This window comes from Nomascus leucogenys, chromosome 11 (assembly GCF_006542625.1).
Source record: "Nomascus leucogenys isolate Asia chromosome 11, Asia_NLE_v1, whole genome shotgun sequence".
In the NCBI taxonomy this organism is placed as follows: domain Eukaryota; kingdom Metazoa; phylum Chordata; class Mammalia; order Primates; family Hylobatidae; genus Nomascus; species Nomascus leucogenys.
This window is the reverse complement of record NC_044391.1, coordinates 8,056,370-8,084,149: the sequence shown is the minus strand read 5'-3', so window position 1 is coordinate 8,084,149 and position 27,780 is coordinate 8,056,370. Positions and strand designations below refer to the sequence as shown.

Sequence of the window (27,780 nt, the reverse complement as noted above, 5' to 3'; positions counted from 1 at the left end):
CTTATCTCTACAATTAGATTTCCTAAATTCTCAGGGGAAGGAGAGTTGCCCAATGTACTACTAATATGCCAAATGGCACCAGATGATTTCACCGATTCCTTTCCTAACTGTCAGACCTAAAAGTAAATAGTCTGTGAAAACAGAAACATCTGTAGGTTTCTAACAATAAAGAAAATAACACAAGATAGTTGAATGAACATAAGTTTTCTTACCTGCTCAAGTGCTCTAGGAAGGTCATTCACCCAATGCAAACTAAAATATGAAAATACAGATTTGTTTTAGCTTAATTGGCACAATTAATTAGTAAAATTATCACCAGGTTAATGATAACCCATAAAAAGGTGTTAATTTTGAAGTTTAAAACTGCATATCCAAATCCACTGATTGTTTTCATACAGGTTTTAAAATTATAAATATTCCTAGGGGAAAACCTTCCTTGTGTCACACCAGAAAATTCCCCATGTCAATATATCATTTTGCTTAACTGAAAGAATCTGATAGGATTATTTTCTAATTATTCATTACTGAATCATGTAAAAGTCATTCCTACTTAGGCATTTTATCTAAACTGTGCTATTCTGAGACCTTATTCGCAAATAGTAGTAAAAATGCTCAAAGAAGCCCATCGGTTAAATCAATTAAGCTACAGAAATACAGTATTATTCTAAGTCAGACTTTCTTAGAAAAAAAATTATCTGCAGATCTAAATTTTTTCAAGGCAAACAGTATAACTCATCAAAAGTTTGATTCTGTGAGTTTTCCAATAAGATCCCATTTTTTAAAAAATCAATTTTAAGACTTTATTTTTAATTATTTTTTGGAGCAGTTTTAGGTTTACAGCAAAATTAAGAGGAAAACCCAGAGATTTTTTTTACATACTCCTATTCCCACACATGCACAGCCTCTCCCATTATCAATATCTCCAGAGTGTACATTTGTTACAACTGATAAACCTATACTGATACGTGATTATCCCCCAAGTCCATAGTTTACATTAAGGTTCACTCTTGGTGTTGTATATTCTAAGGGTTTGGACAAATGTATAATGTCATATATCCAATATTATAATAGTATCATAGAGTAGCTTTACTGCCCTAAAAATCCTCTGTGCTCCACCTATTCATCCTTCCCCCGCACAACCCCTGGCAATCATCAATCTTTTTCACTGTCTCCAAGTTTGCTTTTTCCTGATTGTCACAGTTGGAATTATACACTATGTAGCCTTTTCAGATTAGCTTCTGTCATTCAGTAATACACACTTAAGTTTCCTCCATATATTTTAATGGCTTGACAGTTTCTTTTTAGTGCTGAATAATGTTCTGTTGTTTGGATATAATAAAGTTTATCCATTCACCTACTGAAGGACATCTTGGCTGCTTCCAAATTTTGGCAATTATGAATAAAGCTACTATAAACATTTGTGTGCAGGTTTTTGCGTGGATGTAAGTTTCCATCTCCTTTGGGTAAACACCAAGGAGCATGCAATCGCTGGATCATACGGTAAGAGTATGTTTACTTTTGTAGGAAACAACCAAACTGTCTTGCAAAGTGCCTGTACCATTTTGCATTCCCACCAGTAATGAACTCCACATCCTTGTCAGCATTTAGTGTTGTCAGTGTCCTGGATTTTGGCCATTCTAGTAGGTATGTGGTACATCCATTTTTTTAAGGTGATAAAAACAAAAACCAGAGCTGTATACACTGAAACTTAATCTCTCAAATTTTTCTTTTTTTGAGACAGAGTCTTGCTGTTGCCCAGGCTGGAGTGCAGTGGCGCGATCTTGGCTCAGCGCAACCTCTGCTTCCCAAGTTCAAGCAATTCTCATGCCTCGGCCTCTCGAGCAGGTGGAATTACAGGCATGTGCCATGACACCTGGCTAATTTTTGTATTTTTAGTAAAGACAGGATTTCATCATGTAGCCCAGGTTGGTCTTGAACTCCTGGCCTCAAGTGATCTGCCTGCCTCAGCCTCCCAAAGTGCTGGGATTACAGGCATGAGCCATCACGCCTGGCCCTTGAATTTTCTTTTGACTCTACTCTCACCTAGAGTGTAGTCATGCATGACAGCGAAAGTCATATTCTCAGTCTCCTTAGAGTATGGTCACACTTTTTTGGTAGAACTGCCTCCCCTTATGCTGAGTTCCAGGACAGAATTGAATGTCCATTTCAAACCATACTGTGTTAAGCTCATACTTATCTTTCCTAATGCTTTTCGATAAGCATTAGATACTTTAAAAACTAAGGAGCTCATATTATAAACTCTATCATACTTATGGGAAAACAGAAAGCAACAGAATTAGTCACCTGCAAATAGCAAGCAGATGAGCTAACATAAAAACTCAGGTTCTGACTCCCTGCCCAGGGTTCTTTATAGACCAAGGCTCTGCGTATTTTTCATTTCATGACAGAATGTGAGTAGTTTTCTAACTTTGTTCAGCACATCTAAAAAACCAGGGAAGGAATTACACACTCACGAAAGAAAACATCAAGGGTGACCAGCTTTCCCAGAACATAAGACTTTCAGGCCAAAAATGGCAAAGTCCTGGGCACACCTTGATGACTCGTCACCCTAAAAACAGCTATCAAAAGAGTTGAACTGGACGTGGAGAGCCTGTTGAACTTCTGAAAGAAAATCTATTTGACTATAAGACAGGAGAAATAAGATACCACAAAGATATTTTTTCTCTGTTAGACTGCGTTATTTGAGGACAGGATCCCTAATTCATTTTTGTATTCACCCAAAAATCTGGCTCAGTGTCTTGTATCCTATAACCTATTTGATATATACTTGCAATACATGTTTGTGCAACATATGTGAAGGAAGACAGTAGAAAACATAAAGGGAAAAGAGTAATCTTGAGAACTACATTCTGGTGCAGAATTATTATTATTTTGAGACAGGGTCTTGCTCTGTCACCCATGTTAGAGTGCAGTGGCATGATCACGGCTCACTGCAGCCTCAACTTCCCAGGCTCAAGTGATCCTCCTGCCTCAGCCTCCCAAGTGGCTGGGACTACAGGCGTGTGCCACCTTGCCCAGCTAATTTTTTAATTTTTTGTAGAGATGGCATTTCATTATGTTGCCCAGGCTGGTCTCGAACTCCTGGGTTCAAGCAATCCTCTTACTGCAGCCTCCCAAAGTGTTGGGATTACTGGCGTGAGCCACTGTACCTGGCCAGAAGAATTAAGGCTAAAGGAAAACTAGCTGTCCTACATTTGCCAGAATGAGTTTATGATTGTTGGGAGCAGGAGTTTGAAAGAGTATATTCTACGCTCTCTGGTGGAGATAATATGATATAGTGCCTCAACTTTTTTTCCCCCCAACTTTCCACAACTTGCTAAACTCATCTGTGATAGAAGGGTTTTCTCCCCAATGTAACTTATTATTTTGGAATTGCTCTAACATTTGAATATACGAGCCAATATGCTCTTTCAAACTCCTGCTCCCAACAAGAGCAATTCCAAAATATTAAGATGCATTGGGGAGAAAAACCTTCTATCACAGATGAACTTTAGGAAATTGTGGAAAGTTGAAAGAAAAAATAAAAAGAAGAAGTTGAGGCACTATATCATATTATCTCTACCAGAGAGCACAGAATATTTCTTTACTAGAGAAATCTCATAATTTATAAACCAAGATAACTGGTTTGTGGTTTTTAAAAAAGTTATTAAGAATGTATTCCATTATCTATATGCTTTACCTTGTCATAGCAAAACACTTTTTTTTTCTTTTTTGAGACAGAGTCTTGCTCAGTCACCCAGGCTGGAGTGTGGTGGCACAATCTCGGCTCACCTCCGCCTCCCGGGTTCAAGCAAATCTCCTGCCTCAGCCTCCCAAGTAGCTGAGATTACGGGCGCATGCCACCACGCCCAGCTATCTTTTTTGTATTTTTAGCAGAGATGGGGTTTCAACATGTTGGCAAGGCTGGTTTCAAACTCCTGACCTCAAGTGATTCGCCCGCCTTGGCCTCCCAAAGTGCTAGGATTACAGGCGTGAGCCACCGCTCCTGGCCTCATAGCAAAACTTTATGGCATGAATGATCTATTTATAACATACGGTTTTTAAGAAGTGGATTACCAACCTTAAACTGCTAACCACCAGGTCAAATGTATTTTCTCTGAAGGGAAGGAATTCTTCATCAGCTAAAACGCTGACAGTAGGTATTTCTGTTTCTAAGGAATTTTTCTAATGGTAAGAAAACAAAAGATCAAAATCACATTTATGTAGAATCTCGATTACTAACACAATCACTGTTTGTTAAATTGAAGTCAATGTTACATTTACTTGGCAGTTTCTACCCTCCTTCCCAAAGGTGACACAGAGAAGGCACCCAAAAAGCATTTCTTAAATGACTTAACATCAGCCAGAAAAAATGGCTAACTAGTGGAAACAACATAAACAGGATACCAACCTCACACCAAAACAAATCTCAGAAAGCTAGAAGTTTGGCTGGGCATGGTGGCTCATGCCTATAATCCCAGCACTTTGGGATGCCAAGGTGGGCAGGTCACTGAAAGTCAAGAGTTCGAGACCAGCCTGGCCAACATGGTGAAACCACGTCTCTACTAAAAATACAAAAATTAGCTGGACGTGGTGGCACGCACCTGTAATCTCAGCTACTCGGGAGGCTGAGGCAGGAGAATTGCTTGAACCCGGGAGGCGGAGGTTGCAGTGAGCTGAGATCACACCACTGCACTCCAGCCTGGACAACAGTGCAAGACTGTCTCAGAAAAAAAAAAAAAGGGCTGAAAGTTTTAGTGAAACAACCAAAGTACTAGATGAAAATATGGGTGGACTGGACATTTTACCCTTAGATGAAAAAGCCTAGGTAAACATAACTCAAAAGCCAGAAACTGTAAAGGAAAAGACTGATATATTTGATGATAAACTAATTAAAAACTTCTATTAATACAAATCAATAAACAATGTAAACAACTGAGGAAAATATTTACAACATATACAATGAAGGATTAATATCCCTAAAAACCAAGCTCTTACAAATCACCTAGAATAAAAACACATGATAGCTAAAGAGGACAAGGTGCAGGCATGTCACAAAATTATTTACAAAATTCACAAGAAATACCAATAGTCAAAAGATATCAGCAGCTGTCAGACCGACCCAGACGAAAAGGCTGGCCCAGTGTTGCCAAAGCAAAGTAGTAAAAAGTACCTTTGTCATTGTTCAGTCTTTCTAAAGGCAGTCTGAAGATGTATGTCAAAAAATTTTTAAATGAACATCAAAATGAATCCATAAATTCTGCTACCAGGAATTTATACCCAGGGAAAAAATAAATCAAACACACAATGTGGCTTCACATAAGGATTTTCACTGCAGTGTTGGTTATTGAGAAACTAGAAATGTAACTGCCCTTCAATAGAAAGTTTAGCTAAATAAACTATGGAGTATTCATATATTAGAATACCATATAGCCATTTAAAAAGATGATATATGACACACACGTATAAATTCACTTTAAAAAGATGATATATGACACACATATGTATAAATTCACTGACAAAAAAATGATGTGCTGCAGATAACATGGAATATTAGCATAGTAATGTTCATATACAGTTGTGTGTTTGGGAGGCGGGGACAGTTATATGTCTGCAAATGTGGAGACCAAGTGCCACCAATGGTTGCCTCTGAACGGTAGGACTAGGGATGATTTTTCCTTTGTCCTTGATATTTCCTGTATTAGTTCCTTTTCATGTGTCAGAAAAGAAAGCTAGTTTGAAGGAAATAAAAATAAAGAAATAAAATACGAGAAAACACATCACGAGATTAGAAACCGACAGTATTAAAAAGCTACCTACCAAAGCATTTTCTGCAATGTCGGCTTGGAAAAACTTTCCAATAGTTTCCTGCAATGGAATAACTAAAGCTGAAACAAACAAATCCAGCCACAAACAATCGCTGACATTTCTAAAGGTAAAGGTGTTAATTACATTTTAATTTTCAGCTTTGTAAAGGTATTTTTCTGCATAAAACCAGTATGGTACACAAATACTTTTAATAACACATATCCTTTGCTATATTTAACCATATGTAATAAAATAGAGAACATGAGTATTCGTATTCAACATTCTAAATTTACTACCCTGGGTGAGGGCTTCCGTGTTAACTTTTCCATGGCATAACATGCTAAGAGCTAATTTCCCCACTCCTGTGCCACAAAGGACCTGCAATGATTTTTCCGCCTTTTAGTTGTTCATCCAAAGAGTTTACAGAGTAAAGAAAGACTTACAGATACAGAGGATTAGGGGTGAGGTTTAAGTGGTTCCATTTTCCCTGTTTCACCTACCCTCTCTCCCTTCCAAAAGGAAAGGAGACTGTGCTATTTCTGCACCAGAAAAACACTTTCTTTCCCCCTCAGCCCTCTTTTCTCCAGGATCCTGCTCTCTCCATCTCCAACTCTATCAATCTTTAGTCTCTGTCTTCTGTGTCTCCTTCCTTCACCTTACAACAGGCACACGCTTTCCAATTACAAAAAATCTCCTCCCTCTAGGCACCTTCTGATTGTTTGGTTTATAATCCACAACTCTACTTCTTCCTAGATTCTTTCTCCCCATTCTGGGTATCTCTTCGCTTTGACTGCTCTGCTAACACTATCTGCAGTCTGTGCTCACTGCTCTCAGTCCTGCTTCACCTGACCTCTTTGAAGCACAGCATTGTCAACGGCCTACTAGAAGCTTCTTCAGAGCCTTCTACTCTGGCTGCCCTCCTCTATTATAGAAGCCAATCCTTTTTTACTTTACCCACACCCACTTCCCTGCCTGAAACTTGGAAAGATTTCATGCTACCAACATGATGTTGCTAAACATGGAGCTGGGAAGAGATGTGCTCAATGGCTCTCATGAGCCAGCTCCAGCACACTCCTGTGAGGGGTGAAGAATTAGATCGACAGGATTATCTATCCCTGTCTCCCACTTGAAAATTTGAACTAAGAGACTTCGAGATAATGGCAGAGGTCCCTGGAGTTGGAAGAACATTTAGACTTCAGGGTATAGGCAGTGGTATGCTGGCTCTTGGTCAGGGACTGCTTTGTAGCATTTGCCAACTTCCATGGTATAAATATTCCCACCAGGGCTGATGTCAAGCTATCAATATGATGTCACAGAATAGAGGTTGGGAAGAGATGCTAACGATTGGCTCTCACAGGCTGGCCTAAGCTAGCTTCAGCTCACCATTGGCTGTAGCGTATTCATATGGGGTCACATACACTGATGAACACTACTACGGATAGACTACAGGGAGTAAAAAGAATGAAGGCAACCACACAGCATTCATGTAATACCAGAGTGCATGCGAACAGGAGGAATGTTGTTATGGTGTTTCAAAGTTCTCATCTCTTATGAGGCCTGGCTCTATTTCTGGATCCCTGAGTTACATAAGAGCCTCTCTGTAACAAATGTCTCTGTGTTTAAACTGGCTTCAGTGCATTTTTGCTTTCAACAATCAAAAGATACCTTACTAAGACACTTTCCATCTTACTATTCCTGGCATCTTTATTGGTTCTTCCTCTTTCTCCCAACCCTAAGTACAATTGCAGAAGGTTCTTTTCTATGTGCTTGCCTCAGAGAGTTTACCTATTTCTATGGCTTCAGTTGTCACTTCTGAAAGGGACTTCCAAGTAAGAACTATAGCCTCCTTTGACAGATTTACTTTGCCTCACTTAATCCTCTTACCAACCTTTTGAGATGGGTATTATTGATCATATTTTATAGAAACTGAGGTCTGGAGCAATTGATTGGCCCAAGGTCCAAGTATACACAGACAGTGTCAGAGCTGAAGTTTGAAGCCCTGACTTCAAGTCAATGCTCTTAACCTCAATACCCCAATTCCAGTTCCACATTTCCAACTACCTGCCGGCTATTTATACTAACATATTCCACTGCCATCTCAAACTCAGCATATCTAAAACAGGAATGACCCCATGCTCCTTGCCACGTCACATCCCCTGAATTTTCCAGTCACAAAAGGCATAACTTTAAAAGTTATCTTGCAATAGTCATTTAATACATCTTCATTGTGATTTCAGTACTAGGATTTAGTAGTGATCAAAAATGAGCAAATCCAGTAAGAGAAGAAAGACACCAAATAAACATACATCAGGAGCTCGTAAGTGCTATGGAAGCAAATAAAGCAACTAGTCAGCAGAGAGCAGGGGCACTATTTTCTAAAGCAGTCACAGGAGGAATCTTTGATGAGGTCAGCTGAGTAAAGATCTGACAGGTGAGCAAGTAAGACACACAGATATCTTGGGGAAGAGCACAGAGCAATGCTCTGGCCTGTCTGAGAGACTGCAAGGAGGCCAGGGTTGCAGAAAAGTTGGGAGTGAAAGGAAGAAGATGGGATCAGAGACATGATAAAAAACCAGAATCCTGAGGGTCTTATAGATTAGGGCTCTGGATTACTACTAAATTAGATGACAAACTAACAGTTCTGAGCAGAGGACTGACAATGATTTGATTTGTGTTTTACGAGGATTACTTTGCCATGACAACAGACTGTCAGGGACAAAGGTAGAAGCAGGGAGACCAATAGGAGGCTACTGCAATAATCTAGGCAAGAGGTGATGGTAGCTGAACAGCATGGTGATGGGGAAGGTGGCAAGAAGAGGTAAGAGTTTGCTTGTATTTTGAAATGCAAATAAAAGCTGCTAACGGATTAGATGTGGGAGAGAAGGATATAAGAGGAATCAATAAAAATGTTTTTTGGCCTGAGTAACTGAAAGAATAGATTTGCTCTGCCTACCATATGTGATCAGTCATCAAGTTCTGTTGATGCTTCCAGGTCTCTCTCATACATCCCATCATTTATATGTGCTGGCTCTGCATGGGTGGCAGGCCTTTATTTCTCATGCCTGCAATGCCTTTAACACAGCCTTCTAATGTGTTCCTCTATCCTTTCTCTTCTTCAATCTTTCTCGAATGCCATCCCCAGATTAATCTTCCTTAAACATCACTATATCACACCCTACAGCATTCTACCTCTGTGCCTTTCCTCCTGCCATGCCCTGATTTCCAATGCTAGGAACCACCAACTCAAATTCTTTCAAATCCCAGGTCAGATTCTGTGCCCCTTGAGAAGCCTTGACTGCATGAACTCCTACTGATTTTTTCCTTTCCCTTAATTCCTGTTGCACTTTAATGACTGCACCATTTCTATGGCATTTACTATTGCCAATAATAGTGTTTTAGGAGCCTCACCACTCCCTTCCTCACCCTAGAAGAAGTCTATGTTTTTATCTAAGCAGATTTTATGTAGAAATTCCACTTTATGAGGCTGGACACGGTGGCTCACGCCTGTAATCTCAGCACTTTGGGAGGCAGGCATATCACAAGGTCAGGAGATGGAGACTATCCTGGCTAACATGGTGAAACCCCGTCTCTACTAAAAAAAAATACAAAAAATTAGCTGGGCATGGTGGTGGGCACCTGTAGTCCCAGCTACTCGGGAGGCTGAGGCAGGAGAATGGCGTGAAACTGAGAGGCAGAGCTTGCAGTGAGCCGAGATTGTGCCACTGCACTCCAGCCTGAACAACACAGCGAGACTGTCTCAAAAAAAAAAAAAAAAGAAAAAAAAGAAATTCCACTTTATGGCCGGGCGCAGTAGCTCACGCCTGTCATCTCAGCACTTTGGGAGGCCAAGGCAGGTGGATCACCTGAGGGCAGGAGTTCAAGACTGGCCCTGCCAACATGGTGAAACCCCATCTCTACCAAAAATACAAAAATTAGCCGGGCGTAGTGGTGCACCCCTGTAATCTCAGCTACTTGGGAGGCTGCAGCAGGAGAATCGTTTGAACCTGGGAGGCAGAGGTTGCAGTGAGCCAAGATCATGCCACTGTATTCCAGCCTGGGCAACAGAGTGAGACTCCATCTCAGAAAAAAAAAGAAATTCCACTTTCATCTTTGTGTCCAGCAAAATATTGTATACATAGGAGCTAAAAGAATAAATTAACGTCTTTATGGTCTGAATTATAAAGTGCAAAATACAATGTTATAAGCATTAATAAAGCTACTTATATTTAATGATACAGAAAGATTTCTAGTCAACTGATAAAATTAATATTTTTCTAGCTAAAAGTTAGTCACATTTTCTGTATGAATGCCAATCTGATTTTTATGGTAATTATAAAAAACGTGAACAAAGTGGGAACAAAGAGAAATATATCTTCTATAGATTCAAATAAATTATCGGTAGAAACATAATATATAATGGATTCAGAGAAAAACCCTTTAAGAAAAAAATTCTAAAGACGGGAGAAAACCACCATTGATTCTACCACTTAAAAAAAAAAACAAATTAACAATTCTGATATAATTAAAATCTACGTATGTTGCAAGCTAAACTGATTAGGAAAGTCTTTCTTTAAAATTAGCCAATGTTACTTTTCAAAGTAAATTAAGTCATTGAATAAATATACCTTATTCAAATACTGTGCAATGTAACCTCTTCCACAACCAAGATCCAAAGCAAGGGGGAAATTTCTAAAAAAAAAAAGACACAGAGGTTATGCTCTGTCCATAATACAGTCTATAAATTAAGAATTATTTTTTCTTAAGTAAAATCATTTCAGTAAACACAACTTCCAGAAGGTTACATCATCTGCCTTTTCGGCCTCACCTTACAAACTCTATATACCAGAGCCTACAGTACAAGGCAAGTCTGTCTGCTAGCTATTCACAGGACCTCGTGATGAGCCAGCTTTCCACTAGGTGGCTCCATGATGTGGACTCGAAGAAGAGATTTAATGAGGATATTTTAACTCAATAATACATCCAGATAAAGAATGCAAAGAAGCTAATGTAAATTAACTTGAAAATAACTGACATACTTATCAATAATTATCCCTATTTCTCAGACTTGTTGAAGCAGTGGAATACTTAGAAATCATCATGTGAAATACCATTAAGTATTAATGTTAAACTAAAAAATAAGAACTTAATAACAGTAAAACTTTTACTGAAAATGTACCAGGTTCAAAGTACTGTGCTAAGTGTCTGAAGCTAAGTAAGTCAAACCAAGTACCTCAACTAATAAGGGGCAGTCAACACTTGAATTCAGTCAGTCTGAATCCTGAGCTGGAACTATTATCCTCCACGCCATGCTGTCTCCTCTAAATATGCTATGTTATGCTACATTGGCACAGACATCTAATTGTAGGCCATAGGTTTAAAAAAAAAAACAAACCTATAACAAGAAAACTTAAAATTTTATCTACTAAGAACGTTCTTCCTGAAAAACAGGAACAAAAAGAGCCACTTTGCAATTTGTTTTTAAAATGCTTTGTCAAAATTATAGTAGATAGCTGGAGAATCCCTGGTGGTAGATAACCTTATTTACCTAATGCCCTATATCATGATGATGAACACAGGCAATATGGCACAGTTAGGTACAGAGGCTTTGGATGTTAAAAATTCGCATGTTGTTAAGTATCTCCATTTTTGGAGCAATCTTTCTACTACTTGCTTTTGGCCAAAACAAGTGGATTCAGGCTTGGAGATAGATAGGAGTTGTGCTTCCACACATTCTTTTCTTTTTTCAGGCAACAATGAAGAAAACATTTGCTCTCCAGACAAGAAAAAGGAGACTTAGAGTGATTTAAATCACCAGTCCGAGTAAATTCTTCCAGGTTCTGCCATTTCAGATAGCAAATTCTCAGCATTTAATCTCCTGAATTTCCACTCAAAAGTTGATGGTATCGTATTATGATCACCACCACTTACCTGGGTATGTCATATACACGGTCTGCGATCCGACTTCCAACCTGAAGGATTACACGAGGCGTAGGTTAAGGGAGAAGTAACACTCTTTTTCCAGTATTCAACAATCCACAGATTACTTATGTTTTAAAATAAGTACTTCCCTTTATCCCCTTTTCAATTTCACCACAGGAACTTTCTTCTCAAATCACCAGGAAACAAAATTGAGGCAAATTATTTCAGAAGTGAATTTCATGAAATCAAGACTAAATGTTCTTAAAAATGTACATGTATATATGCACACACACACACACACATATATGTGTGGCCTTTACATTCCATGTGACATAAGATCACAAGGATGAAAAGCAAAGGGAACACAACGGGCACATTATTGTCCATGGATATTAGCATGAGGTATATAAAGTGAAAAATTAGTTGAGGTTTATTGTAGATGAGTATGTAAGTTGTCACTTAAGAAAAACTCTATTATTTGATGACTAACAAATTTATTTTGTGGAACTCATAAATAAACAACTTTTCTGACTGACATTCGCAAGTTAGAAAAAGCCAAATCTGAGGAAAAGTGCACCTCCCCTGCCCCAATCCCATCCCAATTTAAGAGTCATAAGGTAAGCACTACCTTTTGCTGGCCTAGCTTCATCTGGTAGCAATAAAGATGTGGGAATCTAGTATTCCCCACATTCCACTCATTCCCTCATAAACACCCCAGAGTTGCTATTAGGACTTAAAAGTTCCAAACACAGACGTACTTGCTTTTTGAGAGAAGGGCAAGGGAGAAGGGAGCGTAGATGTTTTTTCCCAGGAGTCCACTTTGTACGTCATTCCTAATATGAACACCCTATGTCTATTATAAAAAGAACTCTCATATACTTTATATTATTTGTTCTAGTCCCACAAATTGGTGAGGCCTCAATCAAGTTGTAGTCCAGGTGCTTTCTTTGGAGGGAAAGGGCCATGAGCGCACATCTTCTAAGTACACGACATCAGCGGTGTAGTACGTGCACCATGCCTTACAAATGGGATACAAAAAATTTATTGGTAGTAAACGTCCCATAATACACATTGCCAGCCTCTCTAATACTTCCTGAGAAACAGACACCCTGTCAATCATCCGATCAGACCTGTACTTGCACAGAGCTCTGCTCAAGCGATGAGTTCAATGACTGTTTGTTGCATTATACTTGACTCCAATTTTGTTCCACTCCTGAATAAAAATTTACTGAGGCCTTAACTTGGGAATGCGTGTCCTGAAAGCAGAAACTCTCAGTTTCTGGCTCACCTGGGCAGGGAGAAAGGTTTCTCAAACGAGCCAAGACAAATCAGAAATCTTAATTTGATCTTCCTAAAACATAAATCAGATCACTCCACTGATTAAAACAAGAGCTTCACATTCCCCTAGAGCAGTGCTGACCAAAAATCATGAGAGCCACATATGTAATTTCAAATTCTCTAGTAGCCACATAAGAAAAAAAGTAAAAACGAGATAAATTTTAATTGAAAAGTTTAAATTTATATTTAATATATTTCATGTGACCCAATATATCAAAAATAATCACTGCAACATGTAATCAATATAAAAGCTCTTAATGAGCTATTTTACATCCTTTTTTCATACTAAGTCACTATACTCGTGTGTATTTTACAACACATCTCAATTGGACTAGTCACCTTTCAAGTGTTCAACAGCCACGTGTGGCCGGCAGTTACCATACTGGCTGGACAGTGCAGATACAGAAGAAAACCCCAAGTCCCTATCCTACAAGGCCCTGATGATTTGGGCCCTCCTGACCTTCTCTCCCAATCTCTGCCTCTCTGGAGCTTCACTGGAGGCCTCTATAAGGTCCTTTCGGCCTCAAGGACGTTGCCGAAATGAATGCATGAATGAATGAAAGCGTGTTACAAATATGTGAGGCTAGGCCTTGCGTGATTACAGTAGAGGCCGAGAGAGGCAGGGCTGCTGATCAAGGTCAGACGGCGAGGTGGGGTGAGCTCGGGGCCTGGCTGGAACTAGCGGAGAGGAAAACAAGCCTCCGCGTCGCCCGCCCAGCCGCCCCGCGGGCCCACCTCCTCCTTCAGGTAGTCAAACTTCGTCGGCTCGGGCTGCCGGGCCGCCCAGTTCTTCTGTTTCCTTTTCAAATCCCGGTCGAAGATATTCAGGGTTCTGGGCGAGGTGCTGCCGCGGGGAGAGACACCAGAGGTGACTTCCCTACGGCCAAGATTCTCCGCTGGGACCCTCGCCGCCCAAGGTCGCGGACATAAGCGCCAGAGCCCTGCCGGCCGCTGCATCTCCAGCTGCGACCCCAGTTGCCGGCGCTTTTTGTGCGCATGCGCCAGCGCGGCTTTTGTGACTTTTTGTGCGCATGGGCCAGCGCGGCTTTTGTGACAAAGATCTTCGCAAAGGGAACGTGCAAGTAGTTTGGCCTAGTTCGCTTGCCATTACGGCGGAGCGTCACGCGCAGGATTGTGGGTGTGAGCCCCACGTGAGGCTTGGGAAGGACTCCGGACGGTGAGTGGGTATGGGCTGGAGTTGAAGAGCTCGAGTTCAAGGGCTCAAGGTCGTGTGTGTGTGGCGCGGCAAAGAACTAGTCTCTAACAGGATCTCTTTCGCATCTGCGAGGGGTTTTGCGCCTTCCTCCTGAGCCTTTTTCGGCCTCATTCTTCAGACTTCATCGATCCTTTTCAGAGTCGCTTCTCGAATCAGTCTGTTAGCTGCCCCCCTGCGGTACGGGAGGTGGCAAGGAGACCCTAGTTCAGGGGCCAGCCCTGTGTTTTCCGAATTAGAGAGCGGCCAGAAGGGGAGAGTGGGCTGCGGGGATGCGGGCGCGTGTCGGAAGTGAGGTCCGGTCGCCTTCCCTTCTCTCGGATTATCTGACATATAACGAGTGCTTTCGTTCTAAACATTTGCAATACATGCATTACTTCTCCTGGTTGAGGTGGTACCTACCTCGTAAGATTGCTCGGAGAGTTAAGTGCTGTAATACATCGAAAAATGCGTAAATGCACCAGCGATAGCTTTCATTTTTTCCTGGTTAGTATAATTAAAAGGACTTGATTTATAAATAAGAAATACTGCCCTTTTAATCATTTTTTTTTTGCGCTTAATAATCAACGACTTTTGGCTCTCTGCAAAATTCCCATCCAGAGATGCTAAACCATTAGAGGCTTTTCACAAGGGAACAGTATTAATTTATACACACATATGTATATGTTCTAGTATGTTTTGGGGGGATGAGCTCATTTGGGCCTTAACTTGTAGAATAAGATATTATAGAAAGAAGTGATATTTATTAACTGGTGTGAGACTTTACCTGGAGACTCAAATTTACTTTTTATTTATTTTTAAACTTATTACTTTTGAAGGATGATCGGATTTAAAGAAGAAACTTTGTTAGCTAAACCTGAGTTGAGTTTGGTCTGTTTAGTTAGGATGCTAGTCTTACAGAACTAAAGGCTGTTTGTTGGCAATAGCCGGAGATAAGAAGTAAGGAAAATGAGACCAGAATGTGAAGAAACAAATGAGGCCAACGGAGGCTGGGGAATCTTTCTTACTTACTTTTTTTTGGTAGACAGGGTCTCACTCTGTTGCCCCAGCTGGTGTGCTGTAGTGCCGTTAGGCTCACTCTAGCCAAGACCTCCCGGGAAAGTGATCCTCTTGCCTCAGCCTCCAGAGTAGCTGGGACTACAGGCGCGCGCCACCATGCCGGGCTCATTTTTGTATTTCTTGTGGGGTTTCACCATGTTACCCAGGCTGGTCCTGAACTCCTGGGCTCAAGTGATCCGCCCGCCTTGGCCTCCGAAAGTGCTGGTGAGCCACCGCACTTGGCCTAGGGAATCTTAACTACGTTTGCTTTCAATTAGTAACACATACTGGTATACAAATAGAAATTCTAAGTGAGAACAATGGACGAATAAACATTTGTTCCCCTCCATAAAGCCCTGGGATTCTGCTTTGTCTACCTTAAGTTTATTTCTCTAAATGATCTGTAATGGAAAGCGGATATTTTGGTATGTTTCTGCTTTTTTGCATGTGACCCAGAATAAGTTGGAGAGATGAAATTAGACTTGTTACCTCTATTTTATGTACATATACCTTAGAATATATTGTGAATTAATGTGTTTTAAAACATTTAATTATAGTACTAACCATTATTACCATTAAAACATTTATTTTTCAGTATTTGTTTTCTTCAAGCATTTGGTAAGATTAAGAATTAAAAATGTCATCCAAACAAGAAATAATGAGCGACCAGCGGTTTAGACGGGTTGCAAAGGACCCGAGATTTTGGGAAATGCCAGAAAAGGATCGAAAAGTCAAAATTGACAAGAGATTTCGAGCCATGTTTCATGACAAGAAGTTCAAGTTGAACTATGCCGTGGATAAAAGAGGGCGCCCCATTAGCCATAGCACTACTGAGGATTTGAAACGTTTTTACGACCTTTCAGATTCTGATTCCGATCTCTCTGATGAAGATAGTAAAGCATTGAGTCAAAAGAAAACAAAGAAGAAAATAACCCAGACTAAAAAAGAAATCGATTCAAAAAATCTAGTTGAGAAAAAGAAAGAAACCAAGAAGGCTAATCACAAGGGTTCTGAAAATAAAACTGATTTAGATAATTCTGTAGGAATTAAAAAAATGAAAACCTCATGTAAATTTAAGATAGATTCAAACGTAAGTCCGAAGAAGGATAGCAAAGAATTTACAAGAAAAAGTAAGAAAGAGAAAAAAAACATTGTTCAACATACTACAGACTCTTCTCTTGAAGAAAAACGAAGGACATTAGACTCAGGCACCTCTGAAATTGTGAAATCTCCCAGGATCAAGTGTTCTAAGACAGGAAGAAAAATGCAATCAGGTAGGTTGGAAAAAATTAGAGATTCTTGGGTGTTACATTATTTTTATACTGATCTTTAAAAAATGTAAACAGTAATATTTTCATAGTATTATCGAATGGTCAAATGCTTATCTGGAAATACAAAGCTATAAAAGAAATATGCAGTGGTTATTAATTTTTGATGTGGCGCTAGAAGACAGACATGAAAATTTGAATCTTGAAGTTAAACAGTGATTTTGATTAGTGGTGAGCCCTAGTGAGAACTATATTCTCTAACCAGATAAAGTGTTATATGTCATCACATGATAAGAAGAGATGTGTCTAAAGAGGGTAAGTAGGCCGGGCACGATGGCTCACGCCTGTAATCCCAGCACTTTGGCAGGCCAAGGCAGGCAGACCACTTGAGGTCAGGAGTTCAAGACCAGCCTGGCCAACATGGTGAAACCCCATCTCTACTAAAAATGCAAAAAATAGCCAGGCATGGTGGCGCACACCTGTAGTCCCAGCTATTTGGGAGGCTGAGGCAGGAGAATTGCTTGAACCTGGGAGGCGGAGGTTGCAATAAGCTGAGATAGCACCACTGCACTCCAGACTGGCTGACAGAGCGAGACTCTGTCTCAAAAGTAAAATAGGGTAAGTAGGACTCTGTCTCAAAAATAAAATAAGAGGGTAAATACAGTTGAGTACTCATTCATTAATTTGTTCAGCTGCTTTGCCACTAGTATGTGGCAGACAGAATATGAGTGAGGCATCGTCACCCATCTCAGGGCTGTCGCTAGCTTATATGATGCCTTTATGCAAATTAGAAAAAGCCATGCTCTCTGGACAGACAGAGCTCCCAGGGGTCACACTTTGGTGAAGAGATGGTGCCTTTGAAGCAACAGATTTTTTGCCCCTGAGCAGACACAGCCCCCTCCAGAGTGCATGGCTTGGTGAGTGTAGGATGGCCTTGATTTTAGCCCTTCTTGTCCTTTTATAAATACCCCTGTGCAGATAACAGCCTGCTAAACTTTGTGCAGTGGCCCCTGTCTAAAGCAACATTGTCCAGTAGAAATACGTAATTTTGGATTTTCTAGTAACCACATTAAAAAGATGAAACAGGTAAAATTATTTTAAATAATATATTTTATGTAACCCAATATATCAAAATTATTTCAATATGTAATCAATATAAAAGTCAATGTATATTTTACATTCCATTTTCTACTCATTTCATACTAATACTATTTTCATATTAATGTCAAGTTAGGCAAAACGCATTTCAAGTGCTCAGTTACCACATGTGACTACTGGCTACCATATTGGACAATGTAGATCTAAAGTAGAAGTCAGAACCATAATACAAAATAGAATAATAGTAAGTGCCATAAAAGATGTTTAGCAGAAAGCCATGGAAATCTGGAGGAAGAAGTCACTGAAGATGTGGTAATCAGAAAAATTCACAGGGGATGCACTACTTTGGGGTGTGGAAAAATTTAAGTTTGAGGACCGGAGTGTTCTACGTGGAAAGAACTTTTTGAGCAAAGATGTGATTGGGCATGTTCAGAAGAGGTCAGTAGTCCCATTTGATTAGATAATAAGGTCTTGAAGGGCCAAAATGAATAGCAGCTAGAAATGATTGTTTGGAACCAGGTGAGAGACAGCTGGCTCTAATTTGTGTTACGTGTTTACTAAACTTATTAAAATTTTGTGTCACCTCCAGCAGCAAGCAATTTGAGTGCTGATGTTGCTGATAGTTGAAGATGTAACTGAAAACCAGTGGTAGTTCAAATGAGCCAGACCTGTGATTACAGGATCCAAGGAGGGGTCTTGATAGGCCGAGAGGTCTTGATAGGCCGGGAGGTCTTGATAGGCCAAGAGGTCTTGATAGGCAGAGATCACACTGGGAAGTTAGAAAGTATCAGGCAGTGGAGTGAATTCTGGATAGCAGGGACTAGGGAGTCAGTGGTGGTATCCCATTTTACATTTGTAGTGGAACCAGGAAGCAGACCTCTTGAGGTGTGGGAAGAAAGGATAGGTATCCGGTTACTAAAATTGAAGAATAAGATTGGAATGGGACCAGCAGCAAAGTTGATTTGATGCTGAATTAGTGAGGTAAGTTAGTCTAGCATCCACTTCATTTGGGGCACTGAATTAATATAACATAGCTGTATAATCCTTTAGATTGATTTTACAGACTCTTTTTACATATCTTTTCTCATTTAATTTTCTTAGTTACCTTGAGCAATAAGACTGTATCAGCGAACAAGATTAAAGTGACTTATGTAAGGACATGCAGACCTGGAACTGCAACTCAAGTCTTCTGACTCCTTCTACCACCCTACGTTATTTGCAGTAATTTTGTTGGTTCCATAGTCTAGGAAAGGCATTATTCATAAATAAGGATTATGTGGCTCCATATATAATCTTCTGTTCATTATCCGTTCATCAGTTATTACAGCAATTACTGTGTGCAAGGGACTTTTTAAGTGCTGTGAAGTAAAGGTGATGTGAGGACTTGCAGTGTGATATTTGTCATTATAAAATGTTCATGCCCAGCACTTGCACTCATCAAAATCTATTTTACATAAATAATTGGATGTGTGCAAAGAATGTGCATTGCAGCATTATTTTTAAAATAAAGTGGTAACTGGCTGGGCACAGTGGCTCACCTTTATAATCCCAGCACTTTGGGAGTGGATTATAAGCAATCCGAGGCGGGTGGATTGCTTGAGGTCAGGAGTTTGAGACCAGCCTAGCCAACATGGCAAAACCCGGTCTTTACCAAAAATACAAAAATAGCTGGGCATAGTGGTGCACTACTGTAATCGCAGCTACTTGGGAGGCTGAGGCACGAGAATCACGTGAACCCAGGAGGTAGAGGTTGCAGTGAGCCAAGATTGTGCCACTGCACTCCAGCCTGGGCAACGGAGCAAGACCCTGTCTCAAAAAATAAAAATAGAAATAGAAATTAAAATAAAATGGTAAATCATTAAGAGATTAATTAAATATATGCAAACATCTATGATCTATGAAGTTTTAAAAATAGGTTACAAAATAATGATATGACCAGTTATTTAAGAAAAATTAGTGTTTAAATTAGAGAAAACAAATTTAGGGATATGGTTGTATACTAAAATAACCAGTTATCTTTGAATGAAAAATTACTACTAGTCACCTTTGTTTTATTTATTACTATACTAGTCACCTTTGTTTTATTTATTAACCATATTTTCCTAACTTTTTTTGGTTTGTAATGGTCATTCATTTGCTTTGTAATGATCATTCATTATGTTTATAATTGGGGGAAAATGGTAAAGCAGGTTTTTTTTTTTTTTGAAGTAGCTGGATAAGTAGTAATGTTTACAGTCACTGCTAGAGCAATGTTGTCTAGGAATAGAGACATTTATATTTGTGTAACCCCACATTATCTTACACAAGGTTGTGTACATTGTGGGCTCTAAGCAGATACTTTTTGGGGTTTTTTATTTTATTTTTTTTATTTTTGGAGACAAGGTCTTGCTCTGCTGCCCAGGCTGGAGTGCAGTGGTGCAATCACAGCTCACTGCAGCCTCAACTTCCTGGGCTCAGGTGATTCTTCCACCTCAGCCTTCCGAGTCACTGGGACCACAGGTGCACCTCACCATGCCTGGCTAATTTTTGTATTTTTGTAGAGACAGAGTTTTGCCATTGTGCCCAGGCTTGTCTCAAACTCCTGGGCTCAAGATCCTCCCATCTTGGCCTCCTAATGTGATGGGATTACAGGCGTAGCAGCTGTGCTCAGCTGCAGATACTTATTGAATGAATAAATACTCTGAATGCCGTTGATATTGTTAAAAACATTAAAATAGAAGACCTCTTTAAGTCTCTTACGCAACACTTTATTATTATATAACCCAAAGTGTGGTATGTATACCATTGTCGTAAGTGAGAAGATTTTTGATGATACTCAAACTTCTAAAATATTAATAGTTATTTACTATGTCAACATCTTAGAAAACAATGTAATTACCCTATCACTTCTGTGACTTTAGGAATATTGTTTAGAGCAAAACTAACTTTTTAAAAATTCAATTTAATAAAAATCAATGATATTCAAAAATCATGAAAATGGTATAATGACTGACAGTTGAGAAATATTGCAATACTAGATAGACTGGGTCTGTAAGATGTTATTTCTAAGCTTGTTGCTTAAAAGTAAATTCTGCTTACCTCATAGTAACTTTCGATGTTGTGTTTTTCGGATCTCATATATAGAACCTGTGACAGTGCTTTCATTTTGGCGCTTTCCACTTCTATTGGCTAGTTATTTTTATTAATCCCTGCTTAGTTGTGGTGGTAACATAAAAGCCCATTTCCTGCTTTTCTTTCTAACAAGATGCCTTTTCATTCAGTTAGTCTCAGGGCAAGTTGTATCTTTGTGAAGCCTTTTTATAAATACCTCTCTGCAGGCAAATTTAGATGTTTCTCACTGTATGGTGATTGAGAACATAGATTTATAAATCAGTAAACGGTTACCTTTTATTTATGAATCCATCAAGAGCATGAGATCATGTTACAAATCTTCTCTCTTTTCCCTTATCCTAGCTCAATTCTTTGTATGTAGTAGATAGTAAGTATTTGGTCAGTGAATGACTATTATAAGATTATAGGACCAAGAGAAAATTAGTTCCAATTTCATTCTAAATCTTAAACTTTTAAATTTGCTTTTAATTTTCCAAACGTAGAGCCTGTAAGCAGAAACATGCAGACATAAGGTCCAACTTAAAGATGAATAAAACATGTAAGATATATCTACACACCCAATAGATAGAAGCTTGTGATTGCTTTAGAAGTAGGAAATGAGCCCTTTCAGAGTTGTGAGGACTAGAATTTCCATCTTAAGCAAAAACAGTCTTTTAATCTTGGTGTATTGCTAATCATGACAGTTGATTACAAAGTTCAAGACCTGGCAGAAAAATTATAAATATTATTTCTCTGTCTTTATAGGTGATCTCATCCACATCACAGCTTCTGTTGTCAACTACATATGAATGAGTCACTGATCTCCAGCTCAGACTTCTCTGAGCTGTACACTGTTATTATTGATACTTTCTTTTAGATGACTGAGTGGCACTTCGTATTCAACATATTCAAAACTGAACTCATGATTTCCCTCCACCAAAAAAACTAGTGCATTTCCAATGTTCCCTTTTCATCTGTCCATCTTCTTAGCTAACTGGCTCTGAAAGCTAAGAAGCTATGACTCATCTTTGACACTTCCAAAACTCCTAGTCCCCATGTCAAATCTCCAGTCGGTAATTATTATTGGTTTCACTTCCTGACTGACTCTGAAATTCATGTACTTCTCTGCATACATACTGCCACCCAACTTAGTGCTACCTTCATTTCTTGCTTTTTGTGCTGTACTACCTTTACTATATTCACATCTGTTCTGTACTTTCCCCAGTCAGTTTTCTACAGTATAGTCAAGGTGATCTCCTCCATATGCAAGTCTGAGGATGACAGTATCCAAAAGAAGATGACATCCTCTTTTTTGAAAACAGCAGTGTCTTCCCATTGCTTTTATGAAAAAGTCCAAGCTCTCTATATGGTTTTTAGATAGCTTGGCCTCTACTTAACTCTTCATTTCCATTTGTTACTTGATTCCATGCTATCTGTGATCTGGACATGATTGTTGGCTTTTTCCTATTGGCAGATTTTTACAGGTGTCTTCCTTGCTGTTTCAAACAAATTTCCATGTATTAGTCTAACTTTGACTATTTAACTGCTGTTCATCCTTCAAGTAACAGCTCAGTTATCACTCACTTAGGGACCCCATTAAATCCCCTTAGAAAACATTCTTTCTTGGATATCTTAGTTGTGATTTTAACTTTTCCTGTATATTGATTTTATTTGATATCCATGTATTCTTTTCACTCAGCTAGAAGTTTCATTGAGAGCACTGTTTGCTTCTCTTTTGCCAACTGTTGTATATTGAGCACTTAGCACATAGCAGGCACACTGTTAAGTATTGAATGAATGTCTGGATCTACTTGCATGATGTGAGCATGTGTTAGGATTTCCATTAAATAACCTGGTTAAGTGTATTTTCCTTTACTCTGTTTCATAGAAGTTATGGTTAGGATTTCTATCATAAAAATTGACTAAGCATTTACTGAATTTATATTTGCCTTTACTGTGTTTCATAGAAATTATATTTTTACTGGAGTTGAGGTCAAGATAATTTGGATTCAGTTTAATTCAGCATATTTCTTAATTTCTTTCCCCTTTAACATTTTGCAGTGGTTCCACCCATAATGACAAGAGACAGTGATGGTTATGAAAACTCAACAGATGGTGAAATGTTTGACAAAGATGCTCTGGAGGAAGATTCAGAAAGCATTAGTGAAATAAGAAGTGGTGAGGAATCTGAAAATGAAATTACAGGTGTTGGTAGAGCTTCAGGTGATGATGATGATGGAAGTGATGATGAAGATGGGGATGAAGATGAAGAGGAGGATGAAGATGAGGATAGTGAGGATGATGATGAAAGTGACAGTGGCCCTGATCTTGCAAGGGGTAAAGGAAATATAGAAACTAGTTCTGAAGATGAAGATGATATGGCAGATTTGTTTCCAGAAGAATCTGGTTTTGAGCATGCTTGGAGAGAATTAGATAAAGATGCTCCTCGTGCTGATGAGGTAACCTTTTGAATAAACAAGATTATTTGTGAAAAACACAGTACAAGCAGCTTTTATGGGTGGTAGAATTGATGTCATTAAGTGGGAAAAGCTTATCGGTAATAGTATTCTTGATTATTATGATTAAAATTTGATACGGAATATAATTATATGAACTAGAAGACGTCCAAGCAGATAAGGAAGAGGCTCTACATAAATAATTAAAAGTTGCATGAAATTTTTAATACTTGTTTTAGCTAGTAGTTTGTATTTCTGTTTGTACGGCACCCCATAGAAATGTTGCAGGGTAACATACTCAACTTCCTTACTCATGCATGCATGGCAAAATAGCTTAACAAACTTGGTAGTTAAAAAATCAGCTCATGATCGTGTTCTGATTTAAGAATTAAGAACCAAGTAAGAGAAAGTACTTACCTGTTACAGTTTTACTATTGTTTGGCTCATTTGAAGTTCTCTTTTATATACTGAATTACGCTTAGATAACTACCGTACTGTTAATTTCAGAGCATAGGGGACAGAAGGCATTACATTTTTAGAAACTTTATTTTTCAAGTATTGAGAATGATATGGATTATGTACTATTTAATTCTCATTTCTCAGATTACACGTCGATTAGCAGTTTGTAACATGGACTGGGATAGATTAAAGGCAAAAGATTTGCTGGCTCTGTTCAATTCATTTAAACCCAAAGGAGGTGTAATATTTTCCGTCAAGGTAAGAATTGATTTCATTTTGAAATAAATATTTCTAGGCATTTTAAGTTAAATCTGATTTTTTTTTTTTTGGCCATAGTTTTCCTTTTTAGGAAAATACTGTGGAAGTTGTCCAATACAATTGAGTGTGAAACTTTGTAACAGGTATAAATGTTAGAAAGGAAAGGGTGAAATTATTATTATTGATAGGTTATATGATTGTTTACACATTAAAAACCCAAAGAAATAAAAGCTCAGTAAAGGGACAGGGTATAAGAAGTGTTTTTAACAATAAATTGCATTCCTTATTGCTAACATGGGCCAATTAAGGAAAAAAAAAATCTAATTATACTAGAAACAAAACCACATAAAGTCCTTGGAAATTACCTTAATAAACACAAATGACCTATGTGAAGTAAACTGTAACACTTGATAAATTTGAAAAACTTACATAAATTTGAGAACACCATATTTCAAGCCAACCTAATGATTAAGAATCCAGGCTTTGCATTATTACAGACCTGGGTTCAAATCTTGATTCTCGTAAGTGTTATGTGATCCTGGACACTTAATTAATCTCTCAAATATGTTTACATCTTTCCAATGTATCCAAATGGATATAACAATAGTATTGGTGATTGTAAGGAGTAAGTATAAAGGAGCTTGAACTAAGTATTTAGTGCAGTGCCTGCAATAGCCCTGTCCTCAATCATTATTAGAGATTGAGCCTCCCTTATCCAAAATGCTTGGGATCAGAAGTGTTCAGAATTTCAGATTTTGAAATAAAATTGCATTATATATACTTACTGGTTGAGCATCGCAATTCCAAAATCTGAAATGCTCCGATGAGCATTTCCTTTGAACCTCATGTTGACAGTCAAAAAGTTTGAAATTTTGGAGCATTTTGGATTTGGGATTTGGGATACTCAACCTGTATTATTCTGTTTAAATATTTAAAGATGTTATGTCTACTGTTCTAGGGTAATTTTGATCAAAATCCCAGTTCAAGTCAAAGTTAAGAAAAAGGATACCAATAATCATCTAAAAGAATAAACAAATTAAGAGTAGCTAATAAACTTTTGAGAAATCATGCTAATATAAAAACTCACCCTGTCGCTTCTCAGCCTTTTGGCTAAGATCAAGTGTAAAAACTCACCCTACAAGTTACGATATCTAAACATTTCATGATGCTATGGGGGTTGACAGGTTTGGGTAAAAATGGGACAAATTGGTAGAATAGAATAGATAGAGTTTATACGATAACTTAGATCAAAATAGGCTGCTTGAATATTTGGACAAATGAACAAGTCGTTGGATAGAGAACTTGGTTCAGATCTTCACCTCCTAATAGCTCCAGTGAAACTCTAGATGAAGCAAAGGAAAAAAAAATAAAAGTCAAGCCAAAGAAACAATTTAAAAAACCTGTGTTTTAGGCAATAGTAAGAACTTCTAGACTTAGAAAAGAGGAAAAAAAAGAATCAAAAGACGTGACTACATATATATTACAAACTTACATATTAAACCTATTGTGTATATATATACAATTCAAGTTAGTAAGAAAAACTTGGATCATCTTGTTGATAAATTGCGTATTTCAGACAGTTTAAAAAAGCATGTATTCATTAACAAATGTATATTAAGCCTAGTAGTATCAAAACAATGTCATTAATGCAATTATTTCTTGACTCTTAAAGTAGGCAAGATTTTAGAAAATACCACACCTGGTGAGAGTGAATCCTTTTTCTTATATCGAGACTATACCTAATCTATATAAGGTTGTCGTCAGTTCTGTTCTATTTCTTTAAAAGAAAGCACTGGATAAATGGCATGACAGAGATAAGTTGGTTATTACAAAATTGATTTTCATTGTATGTTTATTTTTCTGTATTTCATGTAAACTAATTCAGTCATTTTTCATGTGTGTGTTTATACTCAGATTTCCTTGAGCTTAGCATCTTGTTTTGCTTTTGATTTTTCATTTGGGTCTCGGAACCATCTTGTCCCAGGTGGTATGTGGAGGAGATACTCTATTTTTGTTTCCCAGCCTCGTATCTATTAGTCTCTAGCCAAAGTGATCTATTTTTAAATAAAATTTCTCAAGGTGCTCTAGCTTCCTATAGTGAATTTGGAAGTGAGTCACCGTTGCTGTTTTCATTGAGTCAAGTTGTGACTTAGAGTTCCTGACTTCGACAGGTCTAGATATTTGTGTAAAGGAATGTACAAATTACATTGATCCTATTTTTTTCTGTTTAGATATATCCTTCAGAATTTGGAAAGGAGAGGATGAAGGAAGAGCAAGTTCAAGGACCAGTAGAGCTATTAAGTATTCCTGAAGATGCCCCAGAAAAAGACTGGTATTAAATCACTGTAGAACATAAAGCTAAGCCTCATAAATTCTTGTCATTAGTTCAGAATTCTGGTCACCTTAATAGTTAACACCAAAGTTTATACTTGTGCCATTCATGGTTAAAACAGGTTGCAAAACAGATTTAAAGTCTGTTAAAAGTGGTACATTATTCCAAGAAGATTTTTGTTTGTGTATATTTCTATTTCTGTATTCATGAAAGTAATTATTGCAGTTTTTGAAAAACATTTCATGATTAAACTGATTTGGAGTTCTTTTGAATTCTTTCAGCCTCTAATGCTCTGAATTAGTACATTTTGCTTTTTTTTGAGACATCATTGAAGCTCTGTTTGCTTTCAAATTATATAATTTTTTCTTATTTGAGAATCAAATAGAAAAGTGAAAGAATGATAAAACTTTTTTTATCATCATGGTACAATATAGAAAATAATTTAAGATAGTTTTTAAGCCACTAGGTGGAGCTATATTTGCACTTAATAAAAATGAGGGTTAAATAGATTAGTGACAGGAGAGAGCAGATGAAGACCTTCAAAGAATGTGTTCTAGCAATGCTTTGTGTGGAACCTAAAAAAAAAAAAAAAAAAAAGAATGTATTGTAGTTAAGCAAAATCAAACTTACAGACTCTTAAGCAAACATTTTGCAAGATCAGAAATGTCTTTTAGCTAATGCTTTTCTAGCATATTTTATAATAGAATTATCTTTATTGGTTTTACTTGAGAAGGCAGTATGTGATAGCAAAGTAACTATTCTGTGAGTTAAATTATAGATAAGCACATGTAATTCCCACACTCTCCTTTCCTAGATACCAAATTCCAATCCAAGTATCTGTACCTTGTGAGAATAATAAGTTGAGCTTAAGTATTTAATGTTTATGAAGGCAAAGTCATTAAGGAAAGATGGCTTGGTATGAAGGCCAGCTTGTAATATGTTTTTCTTGAAAGAATTACATTTATTTTTTAAAGGGAAACTTTTGTGTTTCTGTATAAGTATGCTTAATAAGTTTTTCCCACTTTAGGACGTCTAGAGAAAAATTGAGAGATTATCAATTCAAACGACTGAAGTACTATTATGCAGTAGTAGACTGTGATTCTCCAGAAACAGCTAGTAAAATTTATGAGGATTGTGATGGCCTGGAATTTGAAAGTAGTTGTTCTTTCATAGATCTAAGGTAATCCAGTGTATGTATTAGCAATTTAATCTTTTAGTACAACATAATTATAGGAAGTAAAATATTTGAACTGGTAGTGATCTCTGTTTTATATTCTAAAATGTTTTTTTTGCTTTTGGGTTAACTCTATCCCATGGAACATCACTCCTAAGAAAGAAAACAAAAAAGAAAATGCTAAAGTATTATGTATGAATCATCTCCACATCTTTGTCCTTTCAGACATATTGGCTCTGTTTTTAAGATGGTGTACCTTACACAATAATATTTCCTTGCAACTGCTTTTTAGAGCTAGGAACCAGATGAAGTTAACTTTTAAAAATGCA

The 27,780-nt window shown here is 38.0% G+C and overlaps 2 protein-coding genes across 8 annotated transcripts in view; one reads left to right on the top strand and one right to left on the bottom strand.

The window, feature by feature from the left end:
* Positions 1-14,059, bottom strand: part of NDUFAF5 (NADH:ubiquinone oxidoreductase complex assembly factor 5) — a 33,947-nt gene extending 19,888 nt beyond the window's left edge. For 3 of the 5 annotated variants that reach the window (XR_001116526.1, XM_030821995.1, XM_003252062.3), the window contains exons 1-6: positions 13,801-14,051; positions 11,737-11,777; positions 10,434-10,497; positions 5,821-5,868; positions 4,082-4,185; positions 213-252 (exon numbers count right to left, since the gene is read on the bottom strand). Coding sequence is in view for 2 of the 5 variants with exons in the window: in XM_030821995.1 (XP_030677855.1) it covers positions 213-252; positions 4,082-4,185; positions 5,821-5,868; positions 10,434-10,497; positions 11,737-11,777; positions 13,801-14,022 (519 nt within the window). In the remaining 3 variants the exon portion in view is untranslated. Of the gene's footprint in view, positions 1-212; positions 253-4,081; positions 4,186-5,820; positions 5,869-10,433; positions 10,498-11,736; positions 11,778-13,800 lie in introns of those variants that run through there. The other 2 variants (XR_004032225.1, XM_030821996.1) reach the window with 2 other exon arrangements.
* Positions 14,060-14,119: 60 nt separating this feature from the next.
* Positions 14,120-27,780, top strand: part of ESF1 (ESF1 nucleolar pre-rRNA processing protein homolog) — a 62,302-nt gene continuing 48,641 nt past the window's right edge. Inside the window, exons 1-6 of one of the 3 annotated variants that reach the window (XM_030821991.1) lie at positions 14,120-14,242; positions 15,912-16,590; positions 22,834-23,231; positions 23,832-23,945; positions 26,177-26,277; positions 27,305-27,457. In XM_030821991.1, the coding sequence (XP_030677851.1) occupies positions 15,954-16,590; positions 22,834-23,231; positions 23,832-23,945; positions 26,177-26,277; positions 27,305-27,457 (1,403 nt within the window). In that variant the 5' untranslated portion in view covers positions 14,120-14,242; positions 15,912-15,953. Of the gene's footprint in view, positions 14,243-14,379; positions 14,459-14,681; positions 14,765-15,911; positions 16,591-22,833; positions 23,232-23,831; positions 23,946-26,176; positions 26,278-27,304; positions 27,458-27,780 lie in introns of those variants that run through there. The other 2 variants (XM_030821993.1, XM_030821992.1) reach the window with 2 other exon arrangements.